The 26,495-nt window shown below is 48.9% G+C and overlaps 1 protein-coding gene across 1 annotated transcript in view; it reads right to left on the bottom strand.

The window, feature by feature from the left end:
• The window catches only part of LOC144730349 (guanylyl cyclase C-like), an 83,476-nt gene that overhangs the window by 28,762 nt on the left and 28,219 nt on the right, over window positions 1-26,495 (bottom strand). The window contains exons 8-15 of the mRNA XM_078611106.1: window positions 24,956-25,097; window positions 24,374-24,453; window positions 23,246-23,333; window positions 22,298-22,388; window positions 9,571-9,670; window positions 5,954-6,040; window positions 4,207-4,278; window positions 1,848-1,955 (exon numbers count right to left, since the gene is read on the bottom strand). Of these exons, the coding sequence (XP_078467232.1) occupies window positions 1,848-1,955; window positions 4,207-4,278; window positions 5,954-6,040; window positions 9,571-9,670; window positions 22,298-22,388; window positions 23,246-23,333; window positions 24,374-24,453; window positions 24,956-25,097 (768 nt within the window). The remainder of the gene's footprint in view (window positions 1-1,847; window positions 1,956-4,206; window positions 4,279-5,953; window positions 6,041-9,570; window positions 9,671-22,297; window positions 22,389-23,245; window positions 23,334-24,373; window positions 24,454-24,955; window positions 25,098-26,495) is intronic.

Consider the following 26,495-nt stretch of genomic DNA (forward strand, 5'->3'; position numbering starts at 1 on the left):
CTACACTATCACTCTCCACGCACTGCCACACACACACACGCAGACCAATCAATGCTATTAATAATCTATTAATCAAACTCGAATCGAGTGTGCCAGCAGTAACGTTGTTCTGTTTGTATTTACATGTGCAGCCATTTTTGGCGAGTCCACTGCAGGATTAGGGCCTACTCCACATACCATGCGGGCTTGTGGGGGTTATTTGACCATACTTCACCACTTAGGTCGGTGTAGGTTTGTGAAAACTGGCGGAATACACCCTGGGGCATAGACGTGCAGTACAACCATGGATTTTGCTGCATTTACCTCTGCTGCCTTCAGGGTAACAGCAGAGGTGCCTGTAACGCCTGTGTTATGGATGGATGGGAGAGGCTCGTTCCAAGCGCTGTCTGTTTCATACACGTTGCAGGGAATGGGTTCCCCGTGACCCCTGCAGCAGCTGGAGGACCCTATGTTCACCACAATGTTAAAACTAGTTCATGAAGCCATCCTGATAGATAAACACAGACACAACTTCAACCGAGAAGATGGGTACAAACTGAGCAATCATTGGAAGGACGTTATTAACCAGGTAAAGTCTTAACTGACTGTGATGTCTCCATCCTACCTGCCCATGTCAGCTGTTATTTCCGACTCTCTGTGTGTGACTCTCTCTGTGCATCTTTTTTCGACCTCTACTCCAGTGACCCGGGTGCTGCTACGGGGTCCACTTTCTGCCCTGCCCCACCCCCTTTCTCTCTCACCCCTACGGCCGAGGCCTATATAACCTCGTGCCACAGCAGATCTCTCGCCTACTTCAGCAGTTTCTTCTTGCTGTGGTTGTCCCACCTGATGACGATTGCTTGTGTTGCGATCGAAACGTCATGATCTATTATTTTTCTACCTACGTGACTTTACCGAAAGAATCGAAGAGTATGGATTCCTGCAGTCACGAAAGCTTCAAATCAAAAATAAAACGAGTTAGTTTAACACGTGAGGATTGAAACTATTTACCTGCTGAATGGAGTCGCGAGCCTGAAACACGAGAATCCGTCGAACCGTGATGAGTGCAGATTGTTGCACCCCGGAGTAAATGCACGCACAGCCCTTTGTCAGTTCCACAGCTGGACTAGGAACGCTTTCGCCACCTTTCGACCGCACAGTTCAAACCGCGGCGCGACCAGCTGGCTCGGCCACAGAGCGAGCGCCTCTCAATCACAAGCTCGACAGTTCAATCCGTGGTTGGTGGTTGACTTGGCCCATCATCTCCCCGGGGTTGATAAAATCAATACCACGTCGTGGGGGAAAGCAACAGTGCTTGTCCTATGTATAGTCTCGCCCCCGCCACGGTAATGTGGAATTTCCGCCAATGGCTCAGGACTGTAAACTGGAGCAGGAAATCACTTTGGCTTTTATCAATAAGGGGCCGTCCATAAATTACGTCACGCGATTTTGGACGATTTTTGACCCCACCCCCTTCGTCACAAAAAGTCAGACCCCCCCCCTCAAATATGACGTCACAAAGCTCTTCCCCCCCCCCCCCCCAAAAAAAAAAAACATGCTTAAAGTCGCTTTAAGCTATTGTCATTGTTGTGCGTATTTAATGTGGTGCTGCACTCTGATGTTGTCGGAGAAAACATTTATTAAAAAGTCTATTTTATTAAGTAGAGCGTGTTGTCTATATTTATTTAAAGTTGAGCATTTTGATGTGACGTCACATTTCTCAAACCCCCCCTCCCCCCATCGTCACAAATGTCTGACCCCCCCCCCCCAGGTGCGTGACGTCATTTATGGATGGCCCCTAACACCTCCGTCGAGAGCCCAGCTGTATCATTCACGTTGGTGAGAGTTGAGCATCTTGCGTCACTCACCCAGAGGGAACCTCTGCTGCAGTAGTCGGTCACAGCGTACGTAACCCCGATGCCTCCCACCGTGGTCCCGTAAAACTTGGTCAAGTTGTCGCAGGCCATGGATATCAGCTGTGAACGAAGCGGTTTGCGTCGTTGTCCAGGATGCATCGTTGTGGAGCATTACGGTGTGGCAGCAAGAGCAGTTTATGCGACTGCGATTGCAAAAGGTCACACGTTTGGCGCATCGGTCCTTCGCTGACTACGCACTTTGAATGAATGGATATACAAGCGGAACCCATTTGCGTGCCTGCGCGTATTAATCGAATGCATTTTTAGGTTCAGTAGCCTAATGGCTTTCCAGATGAAAATTATCCCGCAGCATTTGCATATTGTGTTGTTGGCCATCTATCTCAACTACTGTATGTCTTTGCAAGTCACCTTCAGTTGCTGTGGCATTTCAGAGGTGTACAAATGAAAATTATCATCCTAAATTGTTTGGTGATGCTGCATTGGCATTGGTGGACAGGTACAATCATATACATATATTACTTTAAGGCAGCTTTGTTCACGAGTGTGAGATTTTTCTTAATTATTTTATTTATCCTGATTAAATGCCAGTTATGTATAGCGACAGCCACAGAAGCGGTGGCGCTTGCCAGCGACCAGAACTTTGGAGGTGAGGCCTGGTGGCTCACACAGATCTGTGAAGCTCCCAAGCTTGTGAAACGAGCGTGCGTGTTGCGACGTCGATTGCCATCCATTGGCAAATGCCCTCTCGTCTTGATGTGCGCCACTCTGCGCGCACTACACACATCTAGCCGGATTGCAGAGCCTCTAGTCCTGAACTAACTCGGATCCAGTTTTACTGACCACCTCATGTTGTCAACACATATGGACGCACAGCAGTTACCAGCTTCAATCATTCGTAAAGGGAAGTGGTACAGGATGCTTTAAGATCAGCAGGGGGCACTCTGGCACCTTCAACTAGCATCCTTGAAACACGTGCTGCGTTGTATGATTTCAATTCATTTGTCAATGTACTGCTGAATGAAAGCATCCTGCTTTGGTCTTGCAGGGGTATAAGAATAGGTTTTACCCTTTATGGCAATTAAACAGTTGTGTTAAGATGATAAAACACCAAACAGAAGCTCTTTGCAAGGAATCATGTCTGCATTAACCACATATACTTGTGGTGAACACGCACACAAATAAACATACTCTGGTAGTATATGATGCATTGTCTTTGAAACTGATTGGTCCACACCAGAGACCGCTTTCTTTAGAGCCTAGTCTCTGTGTGCATGTTCACCACAAGTACATGTCGTTAATGCCGACATGATTCCTTGCAAAAGGTTTCTGTTTGGTGTTTTATCATCTTAACACAACTGTTTTATTTCCAGAAAGGGTAAAACCTATTCTTACATTTTGACACTTGGCAAGGGAGGTCCCATGACATTCGGGGGTCGTTTGATCATATTTCACCACACTGGTCAGTGGCAGGTTGGTGGGAGGGGATTGGGCGGAGGGGGGGTGTATTTTACCAGGTGAGTTTTCACCTGGTACACATGAACGCTGAGTTCTCACCTGGCTAAACAAAAAGAATTGGAACTCGACTTGAAAAATCACTTGCCACTGATGTTAGTCATGGCCAGGAATGAACCTCTCGGTTCACTGGGTTCATAGCGCAAGTGCACCAATTCACTGCGTCACCGTGAGTGGCATCGAATATACACGCCCCATGAACCGTACATTTTGTGTACAAATGAACGTTAAATCAACGTGTGCACCACTTTGTGAAAAGCCAACAGGGGTTGCGCTGTGGTAAGAGACCGGTCCCTGCCATAGGACTGAGACATTTCCACCACGCTCCTCCGGGGACACCGATGGAGATGACTACAATGCCTACGCTCTTCCGAGTGAGTGAGTATTGCGTTCTCCAATGCGTTTTCTGGTTGTACCGCGGTGTTCCAACCATCAGAACGCTGTGTCACACTACTGCGAAAGACCGGATGGTCCCATGAGCCCAGACCAGATATCATTTCGCTTGTCGGGCACCATCTGAGGTTACAAAACTTCAGTGGTTCCAATAGCTTGAAGTGGCCAATAACATTGAATTGTATGATAACAGTTTTGAACGGGTGGGTAAAGAGCTTCATAGCTCATCGGATTCCTCCAGTTTAAATAATTATTCTGGTTAAAATTTTAAATCGTATTCGCCACATAAATAAATCGCTACAAATTCTTGCTGAATTTAGGTGGTACCAATTTCGACTCTGGGCCAAGGACTAATGCAGCATGGGAACTCTCTTGAGTTTGACCTTGACTCGACCTTGGCGTGGCTTGTTTAAAAAAAAAGAGACCGTGCCGCTCAATGACTCACGAGGCAGAGCTCCCTCTTCTGCGTGTTGGTGAACACCCCGTCGTACACTTTCAGCGGCTTGAGCATGACCACCTGATGGACACAGGTTACGCGGCAGCGTTCTTCACCAATGCTCCGAACGCCACGATCCGACACGCCCACTCAGTTAAGGTTGGTCACGTAAACAAAACATGCGGATTGGGCACTAGTTCAGCGACACCGGGTGTGAGACAGTAAACCCACACATCCCTCCGAGGTCGGTAAAATGAATAACACTTGCTGACGGCCCCGAAGGTGGAAATGTAGATCATCATCTTTGCCGTAGGAATGTGGAATTCTCTGGTTCAGGAGCACAAGCGGAGATGATCACAGCCTCCCCCTCCCTTGTTTGATCGCCAGCTTACTTCGTCCGACCGCGAATTTTAAACTTGTGACACTTTTTAACTTCAGTAGGAGGACAAGGGGGGACGGCTGCTCCATATTTGGAGTTTGCGGTGTCTCTCTCCCCGTGGTCGCGTGGATTTTTTCTCCGGGTCCTCCGGTTTTTCCCACCACATTTAGAGACGTGCATTGAGATTATTTAGATTATTTTGCTGCTATAAATGTCCAAATGACGGGCCACTTTGTTGAGCTATCATTTGTGGCCAGGTCGCTTCTGAAAAATAAAGTCATACCTCAGTCGGCTTTGCATAGTAGGATGGGGATGGTTTAGTTTAATTTGTGTGTGTTTGGGTGATTTGTTTTCTTGTACTTTGCACTACCATCATGTTTTTGCATTGTTTGTTGTAACGTTCTTACCCGCCCCTAGGTTTATCGCTCATCGGATCCCTTCGGTATAAATAAATATTCTGATTCTAAATCTGAATTCTCTAACCTGGGGACCGAACCACCGGAACAATAACGGCTCGTGATATTCGTATTCAAACCCTCACGGAAACGCTTAAGGCCGGACCTTGCGGTCAGACGTCACGGCAGAGGGCAGTGGGTTCCAAATAAACCGACCCCACCACGGCCACAGCACGGGTGACGCAACCGCCCCAGCCGCCGAAGTCGGCGCAAGCGACGACGGCGCGGTAGAACGCCGACGACAAAGCGGGCACGGCCGCTGGCGAGCGGAGCGGTGCGAGCCGCCGCCTGGCGCACAACGGCTAGGGACCGCGTGTCATTGTCTTGTTGTCGCCTGGGACTGTTCCCGTGCTGTTGTTTTGCTGCCGTTCCCAAGCTTAGGAATTGGTGTACCGATGCGATTTGAACTCATCATCATTTTTGTCGTGATATGCCTACCCTTTCCGATGCTTTGCACTCCGATCGTTTTTTTGTGTTGGTTGTCGTTGCAACTTTCTGACCGACCCTTCTGGACTTCTGTGAATAAGAGCTTCATAGCTCATCGGATTTCTCCAGGATAAATAAAGATTCTGATGCCAGGGGGAGCAGCGCTGGCGACATACGCCTGCGTGTTGTATGTACGTTGAACTTATTTCGCACCGTACGTAGCCAACTGTAATATTCGGAGGCACGGGTTCACCGCTTGACTTTCCCCACAATAGTGGCGCAATACTCATCTTAAACGACCCTGGGCGGACAATGGACTGAGCTGGGGACGTTGACACTCTCCCTCGTTGGACGCGCCGGCTAGAAAGCGGCGGTGCGGCGCATTGCGTGACATTGCCGGGGACGTAAAGCGATCTCATCAAACGGGCACCGGTGGTCACCACGCGAAGCACAGCGCTGCAGGGGGGGAGGGGGGGCGCTCTGCAGCACAGTCGACCTTGTTGTCGTATTTCTTATTGGTGATGGCATCCGACTCAAAGCTGCCGTCCGGGACGAAGTAGACGCTAAGCTTCCGCTGGTGCACCTGCGGCGACAAAACGTGACATTTCAGAAAGTGGCGACGGCGGAGCCTGATCGCCCAGAGGTCAGAGCGTCGCTGAGATCCTGGTGTCCGAATCCGATGGGCCGTGTGCGCAGAGACGCGGTTCTCGATTGTAGCGAGTTTATGGTGTCAGGCCGGTCATCAATAACTGCGTAAATAATATCACGTTCAGTTTGGTGTGTCCCCCCCCCCACACTAATCTCTGACGACATTCCAGCTCTGAGTGTGAAAATATCGAGTTTCGACTGTTGTGCGACGACGAGCCTCGCTCTAATCTTGATTTGAAGCTTTCGTGACTGCAGGAATCCATACTCTTTGGTTCTTTCGGTAAAGTCACGTAGGTAGAAAATATTATAATAGATCACGACGTTTCGTCCTCCACCTGAGGACGATTGCTTGTGTGGCGATCGAAACGTCGTGATCGATTATTTTTTCCTACCTACGCGACTTCACCGAAAGAACCAAAGAGTATGAGCCTCATACTCGTTGGGTTTTTCGGTAAAGTCACGTAGGTATAAAATTACATAAAATAAATTAAAACAACTAAATTAAATCACGACGTTTCGGAGGCAACATAAGCTTCCGTCTTCAGGTGGAACCGTTACAGCCAAAGTCGCTGTAAACCAAAGAGTATGAATCCTTGCAGTCACGAAAGCTTCAAATCTAGAAGTATGAGCCTCACTCTCTTGCGCAGAGCGGGTGAGGAAAGTGCTGCCCTCCTCCACCGTTCTCGTTGTAAGGGAATCCCAGGGGTAGCTCTGTGACATTCGCTTCTGCGGGCCGTTCCCGAACACGAAAAGTTCGTACTGCTCTTTGTGAGAGATCCGAGAGGATTCTTTGACTCGTGACACGACGCCGACAGCGCAGTCGAGATACAAACACAGCGAGCGCTCGATGGCCAAGTTAGCACGGTGGCTATGGCAGTGGTGGGGTGGAGCGGTAAGAATTGATGTCTGTCAATTCCTATATTTGTATGAATGCGGCGTGAAACGGCGCAGATTGTTGTGGTTAGCGGCGCTGCGCGACTAACCCGGAACCCTGAAATCAATTCCTGGCAGCGGCTAACATCAGTGACGAGTGACATCAGACCGGGTCCTATCCTCCTACCCCACCCCTTCAAGCCCTTCACCCCCCCCCCCCACAACTCTCCGATGTGGATGAGTGTGAGCTAACGAGTGTGCGTGACCGTGTGTGCATGAATTCTAGATTTGAAGCTTTCGTGACTGCAAGGAATCATATTCTTAGGTTTTTTTTTGTGACTTTACCGAAATAACCTAAGAATATGATTCCTTGCAGTCACGAAAGCTTCAAATCTAGAATTAATGCCCTCTACGGGGAGGAATTCCACCTATCTGTTAGAGTTTTTAACAGACAACGAGACAAGAAGTCACAGCTTCTCGAGACGCTGGCTGTGACTTTACCGAAAAAACCTAAGAATACGTGTGTGCATGGATGAGTGCGAGTGAAAAAACACACTCCCCATGTCCGACACGGCATGAAGGGGGCCATTATCAGCAGTGACTTGAGAATGGCTGGAATTTTTTGTGTTTTAATGTTGACGATTCAACATGAACTTTGCAACCACTAGATGCCGCTATATTCACCACAATTAAAACACTAATTGTGTAAACCGGATTGTGTAAGGGGCCGTCCATAAATGACGTCACGCGATTTTGGACGATTTTTGACACCCCCCCCCCCGTCGTCACAGGGCGTCACAAAAAGTCAAAACCCCCCCTCAAATATGACGTCACAAAGCTCTGCCCCCCCTCCCAAAAAATAAAACATGCTTGAAATCGCTTTAAACTATTGTCTTTGTAGTGCGTATTCAATGTGGCGCTGCACTCTGATGTTGTAGGAGAAAATATTAAAAAGTCTATTTCATTAAGAAGAACGTGTTGCCTACAATTATTTAAAGTTGTGCATTTTGATGTGACGTCACATTTGTCACCCCCTCCCCCTCGTCACACATCGTCACAAATGTCTGACCCCCCCCCCCCCCCGGATGCGTGATGTCATTTACGGACGGCCCCTAAACTACTTCATGGCCACGTTTCAAAACTGTCGATTGCATTTCTAAACTGAATAGTGGCGCCGTGGTGCTGAGGTGTTACCTCCTCGCAGGAGGTCATGGGTTCGATCCCGACCCGTGACGGTGACTGGATATTTGGAGTCCACAATCGTGGTCACCACATCTACTCCTCTATGTAAGGAACAAAACAGTAAGACCTCTCCACAAATTTGGCTGTCACCTGATGAAGCTGGTTGTAATTACTGGCGAAACGTCGTACTCAGATTGTAAATGTTGTGGCTTGGCTCTCCAACACACCGGTGTGCTGTACTAGTATACTACACTATACACTACTATACACTACACTATACACTGCACACTAGTGCTGTACTAGTGACGAATTGGCCACGTTCTGTTTACGTGACAACCCTTACTAGTTGGCTGTGTCGGGTGGTGGCGGGTTTTAGCGACACAATTATATATTTACGCGATCTAACTCAAAAACCTCTATTATGGAAGAGCTGATAGCTCAATGGGCTTCATCTGGTAAAGAAAATAGTTAAGACTCAGAGTTAAAAAAAATGAATTGCTAATGTTTGCCTTCTAAAAACAGAGTGCACATCTGGCCCCTGCGTGTTATATCCGTGGAACATCGCTTCGCCGTGCGCGACAGAGAGCGCTCTTTATATTCCACCGCGGGTCCATGGGCTTTCCGACTTCTTTAAAAGACGGCGGATCGTCCATGGCCGCTCCACTCAAACCGAGGCTTCGCGAAAGTCAACGCGACCGCGAAGCAACAACACAACTTCGGAGCCCTCGCCGACCTCCTGCGATGTAAAAGTGTTGGTACTCCCCGACTCTTCCAAGACGTCTGGCCAGAGTGGAAGAGCGGGGCCAAATTGAATGCTCTCCACAGGAGCTGTCTAGAGCTCCCTCAAGTTGGGGCCATTCCGTCAGCGGTGGTATGAGCAAGCGATTGCAGGGCTGCGTTTTTTTAAAACATCTACCCTCGAGCCTAGAGGAGTTCTCTGGAGGGTAATGTATGAATGAGAGGGTGTGTGCATACATATATGTGTGAGTGAGTGCATAAGAGAGTGCCGGCCTTCATAGGTGCTTGCTCATAGCATTAACAGTCTGTTAAATACTATATGGGGGATATTTAAAGTGTGGGCAACGTTAATGTAGTGTGGTTAGTGTGCTGCACTAAAAGCCCGGCCACCCAAGTTCGAATCCCGCTCACGACCAATCACAGCGGCAAATATTTCATCTGATCATGGGCCTCCCCTAGGTCGACTCAGCCTCAGATGAGTACCTGGTACGGTGTGTAAACATCGGCACACGGGAGACAAAGGTGGCCGGGGCATGGTGCCGGCCAACCCACCCCCTCGTGTGCCATGCCGTGCCGGCCTTCATAGGTGCTCGCTAACAGCACTTGGCTCAACGGCCTGTTAAAGGCTATCCTGGGGGGTATCTTTTATCTTTGTCTTTCGGATCGTTGCACCTCGTGTGTGCTATTGTTTTCGTCCTCCGGAAGGTCCTCCAGCTTCACCCAGGGGATGACCCATCTCTGTGTCCGCAGCTGCCGCTCCACGCTGTACTTCCTGCGTTGGAGAGAGACACCGTTCCATCAGCAAAGGGGCATCCAGGAATTGTCGTCTTTTTCGTTGTTGTTTAAAGCTCAAGCCTACAGCGGCAATATAACGCTTCGCTTTAGTCTGTGCCGCTATTGCTCATGAATAATAGTTTGATGGCACGTCATTCGTGCGAATTGTGCTCATTAGCGCTGAACATTGCGAATGACGTTTCGATACGAATAATGACGACGCGGGATGATTTCAACTTGTAACTCGCCACTGCGCGGTATTCACTCACTATCGTTGAGAGACAACTATTCGGAGGCGAGGAGGAACCGCAGACAAGCAGTAAGGCAGGCACGTCATGAGCCGGTGCCAACAACCGCCCAAGCTCTGTGGTCCTCTACATATGAAGGTGTTATCGGCCAATTAAGGAGCGTTTACATGTGGGAGGAAACGGAAGCACCCGGAGAAAGCACACGTGTGCGACGGAGGAACACTCTATCCTCATACAGACGAAACAGGTGTAGTCCACATTTTTGCTGTACTGCCTCCTTTCGTGTGTCTTTATGTTGAACTTCTTTCGCACCGTACGTAGCCAACCGTGCTAATCGGAGGTGCAAGTCAGGGTATGGCACTGGCTCGATGTCCACTGAAAGCGAGGTTCGCAACGTTTGTGCGATCCGCCAACCCTTGCCCCCCCAACAGTGCTGAATTACAGGCCACGTGCATAGCCACCATTGCCCAGATATGTGTAATAAAGGACTCTTCAAACAGTGTAGATCTCCGTTGTCCTTTATTCGGATTCTTGTCTCTCTCGCCCCTACGGCGTCCTCGCTCAGACCCGCACCTCCTCCACCGTGCACCCTGCAGCCACACCGCTGCTCCGCTCTGCAGCAACACTGCTGCTCTGTGTGCCCCGCACACTCTGCTCGCTCTTCACGCCCGGCTAGCTTCCCACACTCCACTAGCTCTCCTCCGCTAGCTCTACTCCACTAACTCTAGCCCACTAGCTCTGCTGTGCCCCACTTACACCGCTGGCCGACGGTGCCGTGGCCTCCCACCACGTGGCAATCGCGCCACTCTCTCGCCACTGCCCAGCGTGGCCTCCTCCTGTTTCCACTCCTTCTCAACTCCCAGATCCCTTCCGGTTCTCCCCCTAAATCCTCTCTCTCACGTGACCCTAACTCCGCCCCCTCTTTCCTTGCTCGCATTACATATGCATCGAAACATTGTTGGGACCACAGTGAAAAACAACACGGACCAGATCGAGGGCACTGAAGTGAACACATCACGAGCTCGAAGCGGCGACAGTCGCAACGAGAGCTTTCCACATCAGAACTAGTCCACGGAATGACCACACGGATGCCTGTGGTGCCAATCCTGGAGGATCTCGCTTAGCTCCTCACACCAGCCCAGGGTATTTCCAATTCACACGCGCAAAAAGTCACGTGCAGCTCGCGATTGGTTGAAATGAAGACGCATCGTTTGTGGGGAGCCATTGGTTCATGCACTGCACTATTATGACCCTGGTTACCTGAGTTAAATTGCTGCTCACGATCAACATCAGTGGTGAGTGACATCTAAATATGTACTGGACTCCTCTCCCATTCAAAACCCCACCTTCACCAACATGGTGAAGTGTGGCCAAACAACCCCATGCCTGACATGGCATTGGTGGCCTTCATCCAGCAGTTTATTGGGACAAGGATGAATATTCTGACATGTCAGTAAAACAGTGGACAGGTGATTTAATGGGCGGAAGGGTGGTACAGTGGTGACGCTTGTGTCTTATTGCAAAGTCCTGGGTTCAATCTCCAACGTGGGTGCAGAGCAGGGCAGAGGAGCGACGCTCACAACAACGAGCGGGGTGCCGGGTGGCTCAAGTGTGGCAAGTTGGCACAGAAGGCAAGCACAGCTGGTGCGTTTGCCAGTCATCTCGGTCAGTCAACCCGTGGCACTTGGGTCTGTCCCGTGGCCTCCTGTCAGCGAGCCTTCGACAACTCACGTGGCCTCAAAGTGCACCTAGTCTGGCACAGGCGCTGTGGTGATGTCACGGTCACTTAGTGGTGAAAGGCGGGTGTTGGAGTTTGTATGCTCTCAACCTCATGGGCTTCCTCTGGGTTCTCCGTTGTCCTCCCATAGCTAAAATATCGCCATATGTTGCAACTGATATTGGCCAACACATCCCAATTTTTTAGAAAGAGAGAAAAAAACTTGAAAAGCACCAAATTGAGATTCGGTGAGGCTTTCCTGGGTAAACAAGCGTGGTAGTAAGAGTAAATAATCAGAGGAAATTCCTGAAAATAATAAACTTAGTTACAAAAAGTGAAATGTTTGCTGCAGTTATAAATATAATGTTAAATTCCATTTTACCCACAATGCAAAATATCTGCTTTGACAGTGCACAACTGTATACAATTATTCTCATACGTTGACTGCATTCGTACACAATGCACCAGGCAAAAAAGACCCGCGCAGTAACCACTTCACACCGTTGTATAAGAGAAACAAGGCCAGTGGTGTAACCACGATTTATAGAAGACGAACAGTCGCAATAACTTCCTTTGTTATTGAGAAACCCATCAATTGCAGAGAGAGTCCTTTAGCTTGGCGACAAGATGGGCGTGAGGCCAAATTCGTGACTTTGTCCATTGTGAATTGAGAAGCAATGCAGTGAAAACGCCGAGTGGAATTAATTGAAGACTCTCCTCCCCCACCCCTCCCCCAATGTCACTACCATCTCTCTCCTCTCCCCCATGTCCTCTCCAAGCATCTCTCTCGACTGCCTCCTGACCTACATCCCGTCTCCCATGCTCCGACTTGAAAAATATTTGCGACTGACCATTTCCGAGAGGACGCTCTAATACTTACACGTCCGGTCGTCGAAACCACTCCGGTATCGTTTCGCGATGCTGCTGTGCTGTTCTCTACTCTTGCGCGTATGATGTGCTGCGGATATGCGTTCAGGAGCCACCGTTCCAATGTCGAGGTCTGCTGCTGGCCTACGATGAGAGGGCTTTCAAGGAGAGAGCTCGCGTAGCTTTTGGCCAATTCCACGAAGAGACGTTTTTGTTTTTAATATGAAGCGAAATGGGTCCACGTGTGAGCCCCCTCTAGCCGCAAGAGGCCGCTAAGTTCACTGTAATATTGAAAAAATATATAAACACATGCTTGAATGGGAGGGGAGCATATCTTTACCCCCACAGTGACCTACTTGTTCAGATTTTTTTACATATTTGCCAGTGTTTACAATGAGACATATGGGAGCAGTGTCCTTTGATTAGCAGATCATGAGGTCTGCGGTTCTGGAATCTGAAGCACAGGCAACAATTATGGAAGAAGACATTGTTTTTATGAATGGGCACACAGTGGTGCTATTAGGGATGGGGCGTGGGGTTGGCGCAGTGCTTAGCGTCACTGTGCAATGAACCCAGTGAGCAAAGTTCGATTTCCAGTCATGGTTAGTCACCATCTGCACCGGCGAGGTGACATCTCAACCGACGGGGTGACATCTGAACTGACGGGGTGACATCTGAACTGGTGGGGTGACATCTGAACTGGTGGGGTGACATCTGTACCGGTGGGGTGACTTCTGAACTGATGGGGTGACATCTGAACCAGGGGGGTGACATCTGAACCGACAGAGTGACATCTGAACTGGTGGGGTGACATCTGAACTGATGGGGTGACATCTGAACCAGGGGGGTGACATCTGAACCGACAGAGTGACATCTGAACTGGTGGGGTGACATCTGAACTGATGGGGTGACATCTGAACCGGTGGGGTGACATCTGAACTGATGGGGTGACATCTGAACCGGTGGGGTGACATCTGAACTGATGGGGTGACATCTGAACCAGGGAGGTGACATCTGAACCGACAGAGTGACATCTGAACTGGTGGGGTGACATCTGAACTGATGGGGTGACATCTGAACCAGGGGGGTGACATCTGAACCAGCGGGGTGACATCTGAACCGATGGGGTGACATCTGAACTGACAGGGTGACATCTGAACTGACGGGGTGACATCTGAACTGATGGGGTGACATCTGAACTGACAGAGTGACATCTGAACTGGTGGGGTGACATCTGAACTGATGGGGTGACATCTGAACCGGTGGGGTGACATCTGAACTGATGGGGTGACATCTGAACTGGTGGGGTGACATCTGAACTGACAGGGTGACATCTGAACTGACGGGGTGACATCTGAACTGATGGGGTGACATCTGAACTGGTGGGGTGACATCTGAACTGGTGGGGTGACATCTGAACTGATGGGGTGACATCTGAACCAGTGGAGTGACATCTGAACTGACGGGGTGACATCTGAACTGACGGGGTGACATCTGAACCGACAGGGTGACATCTGAACCGGGACATCCCTTCTTCACCAACTCATCACTGTACCAGCATGGTGGTGAAGTTTTGTCTCCTTGACTGACAGGCAGGGGGAGGGCCTTCATCCAGCAGTGGATTGTTATCACGAATAAACTGGTGTCAATCTAGATTTGTTGGAGCAGCTTGATGTATGAGAAGCACTCGCAAACATCAACAGAGGTGTTAAACTCTACTTGAGTGTGCTATCAATCAATAACTCTGCGAGTCCAACATTCAATATAAACACTAAAGCTTTCACTGAGCCTTCCAAGGTCACGATATGAGTGAGATTAAGCCAACTGTTTCCATGATTACAGACACTGTGACCATTAATTTTGTGGAGGCAAATTTGTTTTTTACAAGACTTCCTATGGTCTTCTAAAGCAGTGCTGCTGAACTTACTTTTTGGTTTGTTATTCCACGACACTCACTGTGCGAGCTGTCTCGATCTTCCCGGCACACCGTTTGCCCGACTGGCACTTTCCGCGACCGAGGGAGTTGAGAGGGGCCGGGGATAGGGGCTGATGGTTGATTGCTGCCGCACTGCTCCGAGACCAATGGAGAGGGGAGTGCGTGCAGGGGGGGCTGGATCGGGCCGCTGAACGGCACGGAGGAGGATAGCTCCTCCATCCTCGCTTGCAAACGGCGAGGTTCATTCCTCTCCGTATAATTCCAAAATACCACGGCACGCTCGGGACTTTGCTGTGGCGGCGACACGACGGTTTGTGAAGCACCACACCCAGCGGGTCTTCATGATGGGGTGTTTCTACTCGTTGTGTACTGCCGGGGGCCGCACGTCAGGGGCCGCACTACAGGCCACTAGGGGCAGCCAGTGGCCCACGGGCCTTGCAATGAAGAACACTGCACTACCTGAAATAAGCTATTCCGCAATGAAAATGTAAAAGGTAGAGGTGCAGCCCTGCAATGGCTTTCTCACGATCACTGTGGGCAGGAGGGCCTCGACTCGAAGGAGCTCGATAGAGGCCCCTCTAGTGAGTATTTGGCTGGCACGGATATTTTGGAGGGGGTGGGATTCCCCACACTTTACTCCACCGCACGAAACCTGCCGATCGACTAACTATGGAATAACCTTTCATTCCGCTGGGTGGACAGGGGCGGTGGGGCGGGGGAATGTAAGAAACTTGCACAAATATTATTTGGTTCTTTCGATAAAGTCACGTAGAAAAATAATAATAGATCACGACGTTTCGATCGGTGGGGTGACATCTGATCCGGTGAAACGTCGTGATCTATTATTATTTTTTTACGTGACTTTACTGAAAGAACCAAAGAGTATGGATTGCTGCAGTCACGTAAGCTTCAAATCAAGATTGCACAAATGTTTCAACTGCCACATTGGGGATTGAACCGGTCACCGCTGGATTGAGCTGGCGACCGGTGGATTGAACCGGCAAACTCTGGATTGAACCGGTCACCACGGGATTGCAAGTCCATTATCCCTAGTACTACACCGTGGCAGGATACCAATTAAAATTGAATAATTAATGTATTTTTGTAAATGTAAAGAGGAATCTTAAATTGGCATATGACTGGGTCTCAATGAGATAAATCCAGGTACATAAAAAAAATCACTTTATTTTCTACTTTTTTCCATTGCAGATAACCCGTTGCAAAACACACGGCAATTCTGTGGAGAGGCCGCGTCAAATTCTAAAGACGTCGATTGTTTAGCTCGGGACTGGTGCTCTTGACAGGCGCTATCTACGAGATAAGTCCTATCCTGTATTGGCACTGCTCTGAGAACGGCTGACTCACAATAAGAAGGTTATGAGTGCGTTTCCTGACTGGATCGGCGGCTCATTATCGCTCCGAGATTGTTAAACCCTTAACGTCCTTGACATAGATAGAACGGGCCCCGGCCATGGGAATGTATAATGCACTCCGCCGACACGGGACCCACCCAAGAAAGTGGAGAGGCCTGTCGCTTCACTGCTCGAGTTTGAGCGCGGAGACGATTTTTTTATTTTTTGGTTTAAAATAACTAGGGCAAAGAAATGGTGCACAGCGCAATGTCGCGTATCCAACTGTTGGGAATTGAGGTACGGGCGGAAATGTAAAAAGGTCCGATATGTGAACATCTATAGAATACAACAGTTACACTGCACTTGGTGTAGGCAGTCCATTGGTCAGGGCGGATATGCGACGGGCGGATGTGTGACATTCTGCTATGCGCAACATTGTTACTTTTATCCCTATGATAATTATCATGAACTAGCGGTTAGTACCCGGCGTTGCCCGGGCGAAAAAGGCAGACACACATGTAGTTACACACGCAAATCCATTGACACACACACATAGAGTTACACGCACAAATAGACTCACACATACATACATAGACTGAACAACAACCGCCATTCGCCACTAAGTGGTGGTGACGTCACGACAACGTTTGTGCCAGGCTACGTGCACCTTGAGGCCACGTGAAGTGTCGAACGCCCACTGGCAGGAGGTCACGGGGCAAACCCAGATGGCACAGGTCGATTGACTGAGGAGACTGGCTGATGCACCACCTGTGGCCCATACTGTGGCAACTTTCTGTGCTTTAGCCACCCGGCGCTCCGCTCGTTGTTGTGAGCGTCGCTCCTCCGCCCTCCGTTGTTGTTGGAGGGTGACTACCTCCAACTGCCCAGTAGCGTCCTTCAGGAGCCTCCTCCACAGAGGCCGATCTTGACACGGCTGGTACCAGTCATCCGCAAGTGGACTCAGCACCAAGTCCTCCTGTAGCACATCACTCCATGTCTTCTCCAGCCCGTGCAGCGCCCGTTTAGCCCCCTCGATCCGGCAGAACAAAAGCTGTTTAGGCATGCAGTGGCTGGCCATGCGGGCTACATGAGTCAGGCAACGCAGCCTTGCCTGCCAGAGGTCACTGATGGGACTGTGTCCAGATCTTTCAAGGATTTGTGAGCTCCTCACACAATGCAGCCTGGTTAAAGCCAGGATAGATCGTAGGCAGGTCATCCTAAATGTTTCTAACCGGCGAAGATGTTCCATTAGGGGGGTTCAAGTTTTGAAAGCATAGAGAAGGGAGGGAATGACCGTGGCCAAGAAGACCTGAAGCTTCGTATGAAGTGATAGACCAGGTAGCTTCCACACAGCGTCACCCAGGCAATGAAAAGATAATGCAGCTCGACTGATTCGGAGTGAGACCTTTGCTGTTAAACCGGAGCCGGTCATTAGCACACTGGCAAGGTATGGGAAACTCTCCACTGTCTCCACAACTGCCCCATCACAAATTGGGAGTTGTGGGGGTGGAGTGTCCGATGGTACAAAATAGGCAGGCAGGTGTTTAGTTTTGGTGGGGCTGATGGTAAGGCCCCACCTGTTGGTAGCAAGCTCCAGGTTTAGCAGCAGCACCTCGAACTCGTCCTCCGAGTGAGCAGAAATTAGCAGATCATCGGCATACATAACGTGGGTGAGCAATAGGGAGCGATCCCTTGACCGCACCCGGCCATCGATCAGCCTCCCATTGTATCTGTAGCAGATGGGAATTCTTCCACAGCCCCCAGCCGCTCGTCGGGCGCCCCCGGTGGGTCCTGCGGCGTCGGCATCTCCTCGTCCTCTCCCCCTGATGCCAGCTGGCCCGAGTCGTCGAGGTTATCCTCGCGGTCAATCCCGTGAGTCCGAAGAGTCTTCCTTGTATCCATGCCTGGAAGACTGTTTCACTTCTGACGCCAGTTGAAGTATTCGGAATGACGGCGGGAAACCACTTGACGGGTAGCACACTTTATTAAATCTTGTCTTTGCACAATAACACGTGTGGTCACTATTTCTCACACTACACACTCCACTTGACACGTGTGGTTACTACGGCTCACGCTGCACGCTCACGCTACACGCTACACGCTGCACGCTCACAGCCACTCCAGCCCCGTAGCGTCCGTGGAGCCTCCAGACCCACCCCAGCTTGGGCGTGGGTCACGACCTCTGGGTCCCGCGGGCCGGCCCTCACACGGACGTTCGGCCCCGGGTCCCAAGGTCCCGCCTCTGAGCCACACAGGGCCCTGGTCCTCACAAGGACAGCGGGACTAGGTGCCTCAGGGCCCTATCTCTTCCTCCTCCGTCTTCTGTCTTCACTGGTCACCAACTCCCCGTGCGCCTGTGCGCACCGCCTTATATAGCCTCCGCTCCCGGGAGACGGAGCGTATGCGGACCGCGACGTGAGCACCCCCTTAGTTGACCAATTCCCACGCGCTTACCTCACGATCCCCTCACTGTCAGCGCGCGTCACCGATACCCAGCCATTCACCGCCTCATAACCCATGACCCCGCGCTGACCCATGATCCTTCACCGTCAGCGCGCGTCACCAACACACACAGCCAATTACTACGCGCTGGCACACGATCCTTACCCCAGCGCGTATCACCACTACACAGGCATTGAAGGCTTGACGAACTACGTGGTCCAAATATATGTAAAATAATGTGGGAGCCAGAGGACATCCCTGTTGCACCCTAAGGTGTAAAGGGAATGGCTCTGACTCACGGCCACGTAGTTAGACGCGGGGCCGCTCACCATCATGAAGGTCCTTAAGGATGGTGATGAGTGGGTCAGGGACTCGGAAAGCACGAAGAGCAACCCAGAGGCCAGGCCTACTGATGGTATCATTGGCCTTGAGCATAGTCAATAAAGCACACGCATGGACTAAGATGCACACATGGACCTACAGACACGCAAATAAATGGACTTACACTGACTAATATGGAGGCATGCACACACAGCGACTAACACACACGCACATATCGACTCACACACAAACACATCGACTCACACACACGTATGGACTCACACACACATAGACATCCACTTGAGATACACACACATGGAGTTACACCCACATATCGACGTACACACATACAGCGACTCACACATACATCGACTCACACACAGACATACGTGGACTCACACACATTGACGTAAACACACATGTACTTACACACACACATCGACTAAGACACACACACATGGACTTACACACACATACATAGACTGACCCACACATTGCCCTACACACACATACACATATGGACTGTGACACACAGACATGTACTTTAGATACACATGGATTAACAGGCACATAGACTCAGACACACGCATTGACTTACACACACACATCGAGTGAGACACACACATGTATGGACTTAGACACACATGTGGACTAACACACACACAGCGACTGATACGCACACAAATGGACTGACACACACACACTTGTACGTACACACACACATTGGGCGTTGTCCGTTTAAAAAAGACAGACACACACATGGACTTACAAACAGACATGGACCCACACACGTAGAAACCCATCGACTTACATGCACACAAACACATATGGACTCACACACACAGACATCGACTTTAGGGACACATGTAGTTTCTGCACACGAACATTATAATTGTAATATTAGGCAACGTATTAGTTTAATAATAGTAAACAATTAAGCAGAGTTGTTATGTGCACACAAATATTATCATTGTAATATTTGTAAACTTATTTGATTAATAATAGTAAACAATAAACCTCAGTTCTTAGCGAAAGATGCAATAAAATTGTACTTTACATTGGCGTGGTGATGCCTCGTCCCATGCAGAGCCCGCAGCCTCGCCTAGATTAGCAAGCCGGAGGAGGTGAGACATTGCCAGGCTGCTGGCTGGGCCGCTACCCCCCCCCCACCATCCCCCCGCCCGAGGCAGAATAATACTATGTAAGTGCTTTAAAAATATTAAGTTAATATCTAAGAACTTTATAGCAGTAACTGCACACATTGGGGTGGTGGGGGGAAGAGGACATCACACTGTGAAGAGAAATCGGCAGCGTGATGTGGATATTTATTCCATGTTAAACGCGTAAAAGAAAATGTCCCCCGTGAGCTGGAGCGAACGCGCATGACTTGGCAGGGTCCGCCCCCCCCAACGCAATTGGCGTCACTTGGTACGGTCGATCTGGTGCAATAAGTAAATAATGAATAATAGAAACGGCACAAATGTGTTAATTATACTACTTTAAAGTTTACGGAAGGGAAAACGGAATAGCCTATTCCCACCACGGGACTTAGGGCGTGCCGGCTGGCAAATTATTTCGGTCTTAAACCCCACCGTCCGAGAGCCAAATCCCCCGCAAGCGCGAGCGCACGGAGACTTTTATATATAAGATATAATATAATAATTCCATGTTAATCCACATGGAATTATGTGGATTTAACTGCTGCTAGATGAAGGCCTCTCAACACGGTGCCAGTCGTGGATGTTGTCTGGCCATACTTTGCCACACTGGTCAATCGAGATTGGTGAAGGTAGTGAGCAGGAGCAGTTCAGATAGTTCAGGGCGCCACGGTGGCGAGATGTTAACAACCTCGCCTGGTATACAGGAGGTCGTGGCGTTCGATACCGACCCTGACGCCTGCTGTATATTTGGAGTTTGCGGTGTCTCTCTCTTTCGCCGTGGTCATGTGAATTTTTCTCCGGGTCCTCCGGTTTTCCCCTCCACATTTAGAAAGATGCTTTTCGAGTATTCGGCTGCTATAAATGTCCACATTATAAGCCACTTCACAAAGCTATCATTTGTGACCATGCCGCTTCTGAAAAAGAGCTATATAACTCAGTGGACCTTACCTGGTAAAAGACAAGTTAAATAGTCAATTACTACGAATGATAGCCATGGCCAGGAATCAAACTCAGGTTGCCAGATTCACGGCGCAGGACACACGCCATTGTGCTACAGTTGTTTTTCTTTTTTTTCCCTCTATAACATTTAAAACATTCCATGAGAAGCAGTACTGTCGTCCGCATTGTGAGGGTCACTTCATCGCGATTTGCTGCGTAATAAATACCACACTCTCGCTCCGAGCGTGTCATTGCACTAATCCAGGGGTCATGAGAATTGTTTCATAAACCCAAGGGACGTACAACCAAGATAGCCTGGGAAAAAAAGACCGCCTAAACTAACGTTTTTGCATGTGGTGCAAAGATACAGAAGGCGATTCTCAGAACAAATGGACACGTTCTACAGCACAGTATTTATACTCTTTGGTTCTTTCGGTAAAGTTACGTAGGTATAAAATAAACTAAATCACGACGTTTCTGGCGCAACACACAGTATTTCCCTAAGATGAGTTATTTGAATGCATTGAAATGCTTTTCATTTGCAGATTAGTAAACGGATAAATAATTAAATTTAACACAAAGTTGGGACTGGCAAAGCACAGAGGATGCTGCTGCTGCTGTGGTTATAATGGTCAGTGCACTGGACCTGCAATCCAGAGGTTGCCAGTTCCATAGCATCTCTCGGTACGGAAGTGGAAGCAATAGACACGTTCCTAAAATCCACGCTTGGAAGAGGTGGCAGTACGCACACTTTACCCCACGACACGCGAATCTGCCTGTAACTTAACTGGGTTCTCGAGTGTAGTCGTGAATCAATGGTTTCAACTCGCAAAAAAAATCCAACCACGTTCAATTAATCTTTGTAGTATCAAGGAGGGATAGGGAATTGCTGCCCCTACTGGATGGATCAGGGGTCACTTGATGGTCACTTAGTGGATTCTCCTAGGTCACGTGATGGGATCTCAAAAGTAGTTCCGCAAAAGCCACTTCTGCCAGCCGTTCTCTAACATTAGAGGGTTGCACTGCTGTGCAAGGGTCCTCGTGACATGCCGATAGCACAACTGGGGAAAAATTGGGGAAAATTTTGTTTGTTATAAACGGTGATACGAGTACTATTAAGCCATGGCATCTGCAATAATGGGTTACAATTGTAACTTGCACAGTTTTTGTTCACTCGGTAAATCGCAGACAGCCTCTAGAACCAGTGTCAACAATTGTCGAAGCTCTGTGGTGCTACAATGGGATCTTTGGCCAATTCTATTCATGAGCGTTTAATGCTGAACCTAAATAAACTTTTTTTTATTTTACCAGGTAAAACCCACTGAGCTGTATAGTTCTTTGTCAGAAGCGACCTGGCCACAAATGATAGCTCAAACTTAATGGCGTATCACGTGGAAATTTATAGCAGCCCAAATACTATAAACACGTGATGTTCATTCTAAATGTGGAGGGAAAAACCGGAGGACCCAGAGAAAATTCCACACAACCACAGGGAGAAAGACACCGCAAAGTCCAAATATACAGCAGGCGTCAGGGTCAGGATCGAACCCACGAACCTCCTGCATAGGCGAAGGAGTTAACATCTCCTCGCCACCGTGGTGCCCCTTACCGAGTGGGCCCTGTGTCCTCGCCGCCTGCGTTACCTCCAGAGCAGAAGGAAGCCCAGAATGAGCACGATGAAGATGATGCTGATGGCAAAGAGCGCAATAATCGTGGCGTGATTCTCCTTCCGCTCTGCGAAATAAAACAAAACGAAGTCACTTGCATCTTTTCGTGACGAATTATTAGTGTGCGAGGATAGCGCTTGACGTTTTTTTGTTTATTTGTTTATGAAATGTAAAAAACAATGCGGACAGGTTTCTTAAAACCACTCCCCCCACCACCCCACTGCCCCCACCGCCACCTCTGCCCACTCAGCAGTGGATATGCGTACGTCACAGTCGATTGGCAGGTCCGCGTGTGGGTGGGGTAAAGTGTGTTCGTTCTCTCCCACCTCTTCCAAGACGACTGGCCAGCATGTAAAAAGGAGGCCAAAAAATGCCCTCTCAGAGGGGCTCTCCTCTAGAGCTCCTTCCAGCGGAGGCCACTTTCACTGGCAGTGGAGTGAGCAAGCGATTGCAGGGTTGCACCTTTACATTTGTACGCACTGGCGGCACACCGGTGCAGCATAATACACCGGCCCTCATGAAACAGTCTGAAATCTAAAATTTGAATGGAGATTCGTCTTCCGACTGCTTCAAGAAACTTATTTTGATGCACCACCACCCACCCTGCAAGATTTTCTGACCGAGGGTTGCGAATCGTGGGAAAATAAGTAATGATTGTGAAAAATTAGCTTTTTTGTTTGTTATGCCGCTCACCGGCATACCGCCAATACGTTTATTCGCTTATTAATTGTGAATCAAGTACTCTGCAACAGTGCAAAACAAGTGAGTAAACATAGCTTTTTTAATTACCTCCATTCTGACAAAAATATATATTACCGTGTGTGTTTTAATAATGATTGTTAGTACGATTTATGATTTCTCACGCAATATTTCACCATTACACATCGCTGCGTATCGCTTCGATGGCCACACGTGCGGCTGTACCTGGGATATCGGTCGGGAGGGTGAAGTTGAGGTTGGAGACTTCTCTGAACGTGTTTTTCCAAGTGTCGTACTGCCACACCACGTGGAACTGCACGCAAAGTATAATACCGTTAGTTGAAAGCGTGTTGCGATCACGATCAATCTATGTGTTCATTTGTTACACGGAAAGTCCCATTTGTGCCAGTCACCCAGCTGGTTTGCAAGGGAGATCCGTGGTGCTGTCAGCACATAACAATAGCGACAACGTCAGGGTGGTCTATAGGGAGGAACAGAAAACGTCCGAAACGGGACGCGTCAGAGGTACAGGGAAATAAATAATGGCTTTATAATTGCATCATTTAAAAAATGAAGTCACATATTACACAAAAAACGAACAATACATTTTTGTCAAGATATTAACGAAACTGTACGTATGCATTTTAAACTTCTTTTGCACCGTGCTAAATTATGATTTCATTAAATGCCCCCTCTGAGTTTGTACAGTCGCAGCAGCAAACATGGCGAGCGCGGTGAAGCAACTGTGGCAGAGGCGCAGCCCTGCAATTGCCCCCTCTCCTCCCCCGCGTCACCGCCGGCGGAAGGCCCTCCACTCGAGGGAGCTCGAGAGAGAGAGGGCATTTGAGCAACTCCTCCAAGCTGCCCAAACTTTCTTTGAAGAGCTGCGAGCACCCACACTTTACCCCACCGCACGTGACCTGTGCCCATCTGTACACAAACACCGCGGTCTAGCCATTTATGTATTTATGTATGCTACTGTTGCTGATTGGACGTTGACAACTTTCTTAAAACCACTACACCCCCCCCTGCCCCCCACGAGATAATAATTTACAGCCTCTGGCCAATCCACTGCTGGATGAAGACCCCCTCCCCTCTACGCTGTTGTCAGTCACAGAGGCTGACTGGCCATTCTTCACCACGCTGGTCAACGCAGGGTGATGTAAGGGCAGCACCAGTTCAGACATCACTCGCCACTCATGTTAGCCGTTGCTGCGAACTGAACTCGGGACCGGGGTGGCTTTGTAGCGCAGCGCGCTAACCGCTGCGCCACCGCTCCACCCAGGGAGCAGGCAAGGTTTTGCTTGAGGGTGACTTCCGCGTGAGTTATTCTGGATGAATGGGGTGAATTGCCTTGTTGTTGTGAAGATAGAGGACCTCCAACTCCCCTTCGCTGTCACCATTCTCATCGATGTGCACCATCCTGTCCTTTCCTGCCCAACAGAACAGAGTAGCTCATTGTCACACCGGTGAAATTCACAGTAAGCTGATGCACTGACGCCCTATGCCCTTTAAAATTCCACAGTTCACAATCGCAGGCTATTAGTAATGCAGTATTCCATCGTGACTCTTTGGTTCTTTCGGTAAAGTCACGTAGGTGAAAAAAATATAAATAAATAAATCACGACGTTTCGATTGCAACACAAGCAATCATCATCGGGTGTCACAACCATAGCAAGAAACGTCGTGATTTATTTATTTATATTTTTATTTTTATTTTTCCACCTACGTGACTTTACCGAAAGAACCAAAGAGTATGGATCCTTGCAGTCACGAAAACTTCAAATCTAGAATATTCCATCGTTATTCACGAACTTGTTATCCACGAATCGCATTTGGAATTCTACACGGCTGCCCTGAGCCACAGTGGTGGACATTTGAAATTATTATTATCATACGGCACACAGTTTTGAGGGCAGCCCCAAAGAGCCTGACCTATGTAGTTTTTCCCACGCATTGTTGTGGCGTCTGTGCTGGAGCAAGTGAAGGTGCCGTCTTGAAGACTTCTCTTCAAGAAATCTCCGTATATCAGCATCGTTTCGTAGTACGCCTCTGCAAACTTATTCACATGGGGTATCTGTAAAGCAAACAAAAAAAATATCCTGACGAGGCTCGTTGTAATTACTGGCGACACGTCGCACTCGAATTGTAAATGTTGTGGGTTTACTCTCCAATACACCAGTGTGCTGTACTGGTAACGAATTGGCATGTTTTTTGTTTACGTGACAACCCTTACTTACTCTTTGGTTCTGTCGGTAAAGTCACGTGGATAGAAAAAAAATATATCACGACGTTTCGATCGCAACACTAGCAATTGTCATCAGGTGGGACAACCACAGCAAGAAAAAACTGCTGAAGTAGGCGAGAAATCTGCCGTGGCACTAGGTTATATAGTGTAGTGTGTAGTGTAGTGTATAGTGTAGTGTATAGTGTAGTGTATAGTGTAGTGTAGTGTATAGTGTAGTGTATAGTGTAGTGTATAGTAGGCCTCGGCCGTAGGGGGGGAGAGAGAAGGGGGGGGGGGGAGGCGGGGCAGAAAGTGGACCCCGCAGCAGCACCCGGGTCACTGGAGTAAAGTGGGCCACCTTACTTAATTGGATACGTCGGGTGGTGGCGGGTTTAACGACACATTTATATTTACGCGATCGATCCCAGAAAAAAACCTCTATTATGCAAAAAAAAAATTGGCTTCCGCTCTCCTTTGTACGTTTGTGTCATATCACTGTTCTTTGTGTTGAGTTTGTTCTCTTCTTGGTTCTTTTGGTAAAGTCACGTAGAAGGAAAAAAAAAAAAATAATAATAATAATTCTCACGACGTTTCGGCTACAACGCAAGCAGCCGTCCTCAGGTGAAGAAAGAAACACCACCAAGCTTGTAGCGTATATTTAAGCTGGGTTGGAGGTGGAAGAAGAGCGCCTTGACAAAATAATTTGCATATCAAGAGGAATTTAGCATATTTATGGGAAATGCGTAGGAGGTGGGCAAGGGGGTTTCAAAGTCATATTATGCCCATGCATTATGCAGGATTAGCAGCATCAAAGGGAGAGGGTAGGGGGTAGCATTAACAAAGGGAGGGAATGTTAATAGTATGTAGAAGCAACGAAACATGTCAATGGGAGAGTGGTGGCAGGAGACCCGCAGCGGAGCAAATAATCCATTCCCTGTGGAGAACACAAGATACACAGTCAATGCCAGTGAGTGGACTGCGGTCTGAAAGTCACCGTAAACGTGAACAACAATCAGTTAAGATCCGAAATGGTTTATTACGTCCTTCCAATGATTGCTGAGCCAGAATCCATCTTCTCGGTTGAAACTGTCTCTGTGTTTGTATATGTGGATCGCCTCATGAACGAATCTCTCATGGTAGCCATATGGCTTGCAGAGAACCTCTGTCTTGGAGAAGTCAATGTCATGTGAGCCCACTGAATTGTAACAGTGATCTGCCACGGCTGAGGTGTTTGTCCTACCGTGTTTC

The sequence above is a fragment of the Lampetra planeri genome, chromosome 35 (assembly GCF_965212315.1).
Source record: "Lampetra planeri chromosome 35, kcLamPlan1.2.h2, whole genome shotgun sequence".
NCBI lineage: Eukaryota > Metazoa > Chordata > Hyperoartia > Petromyzontiformes > Petromyzontidae > Lampetra > Lampetra planeri.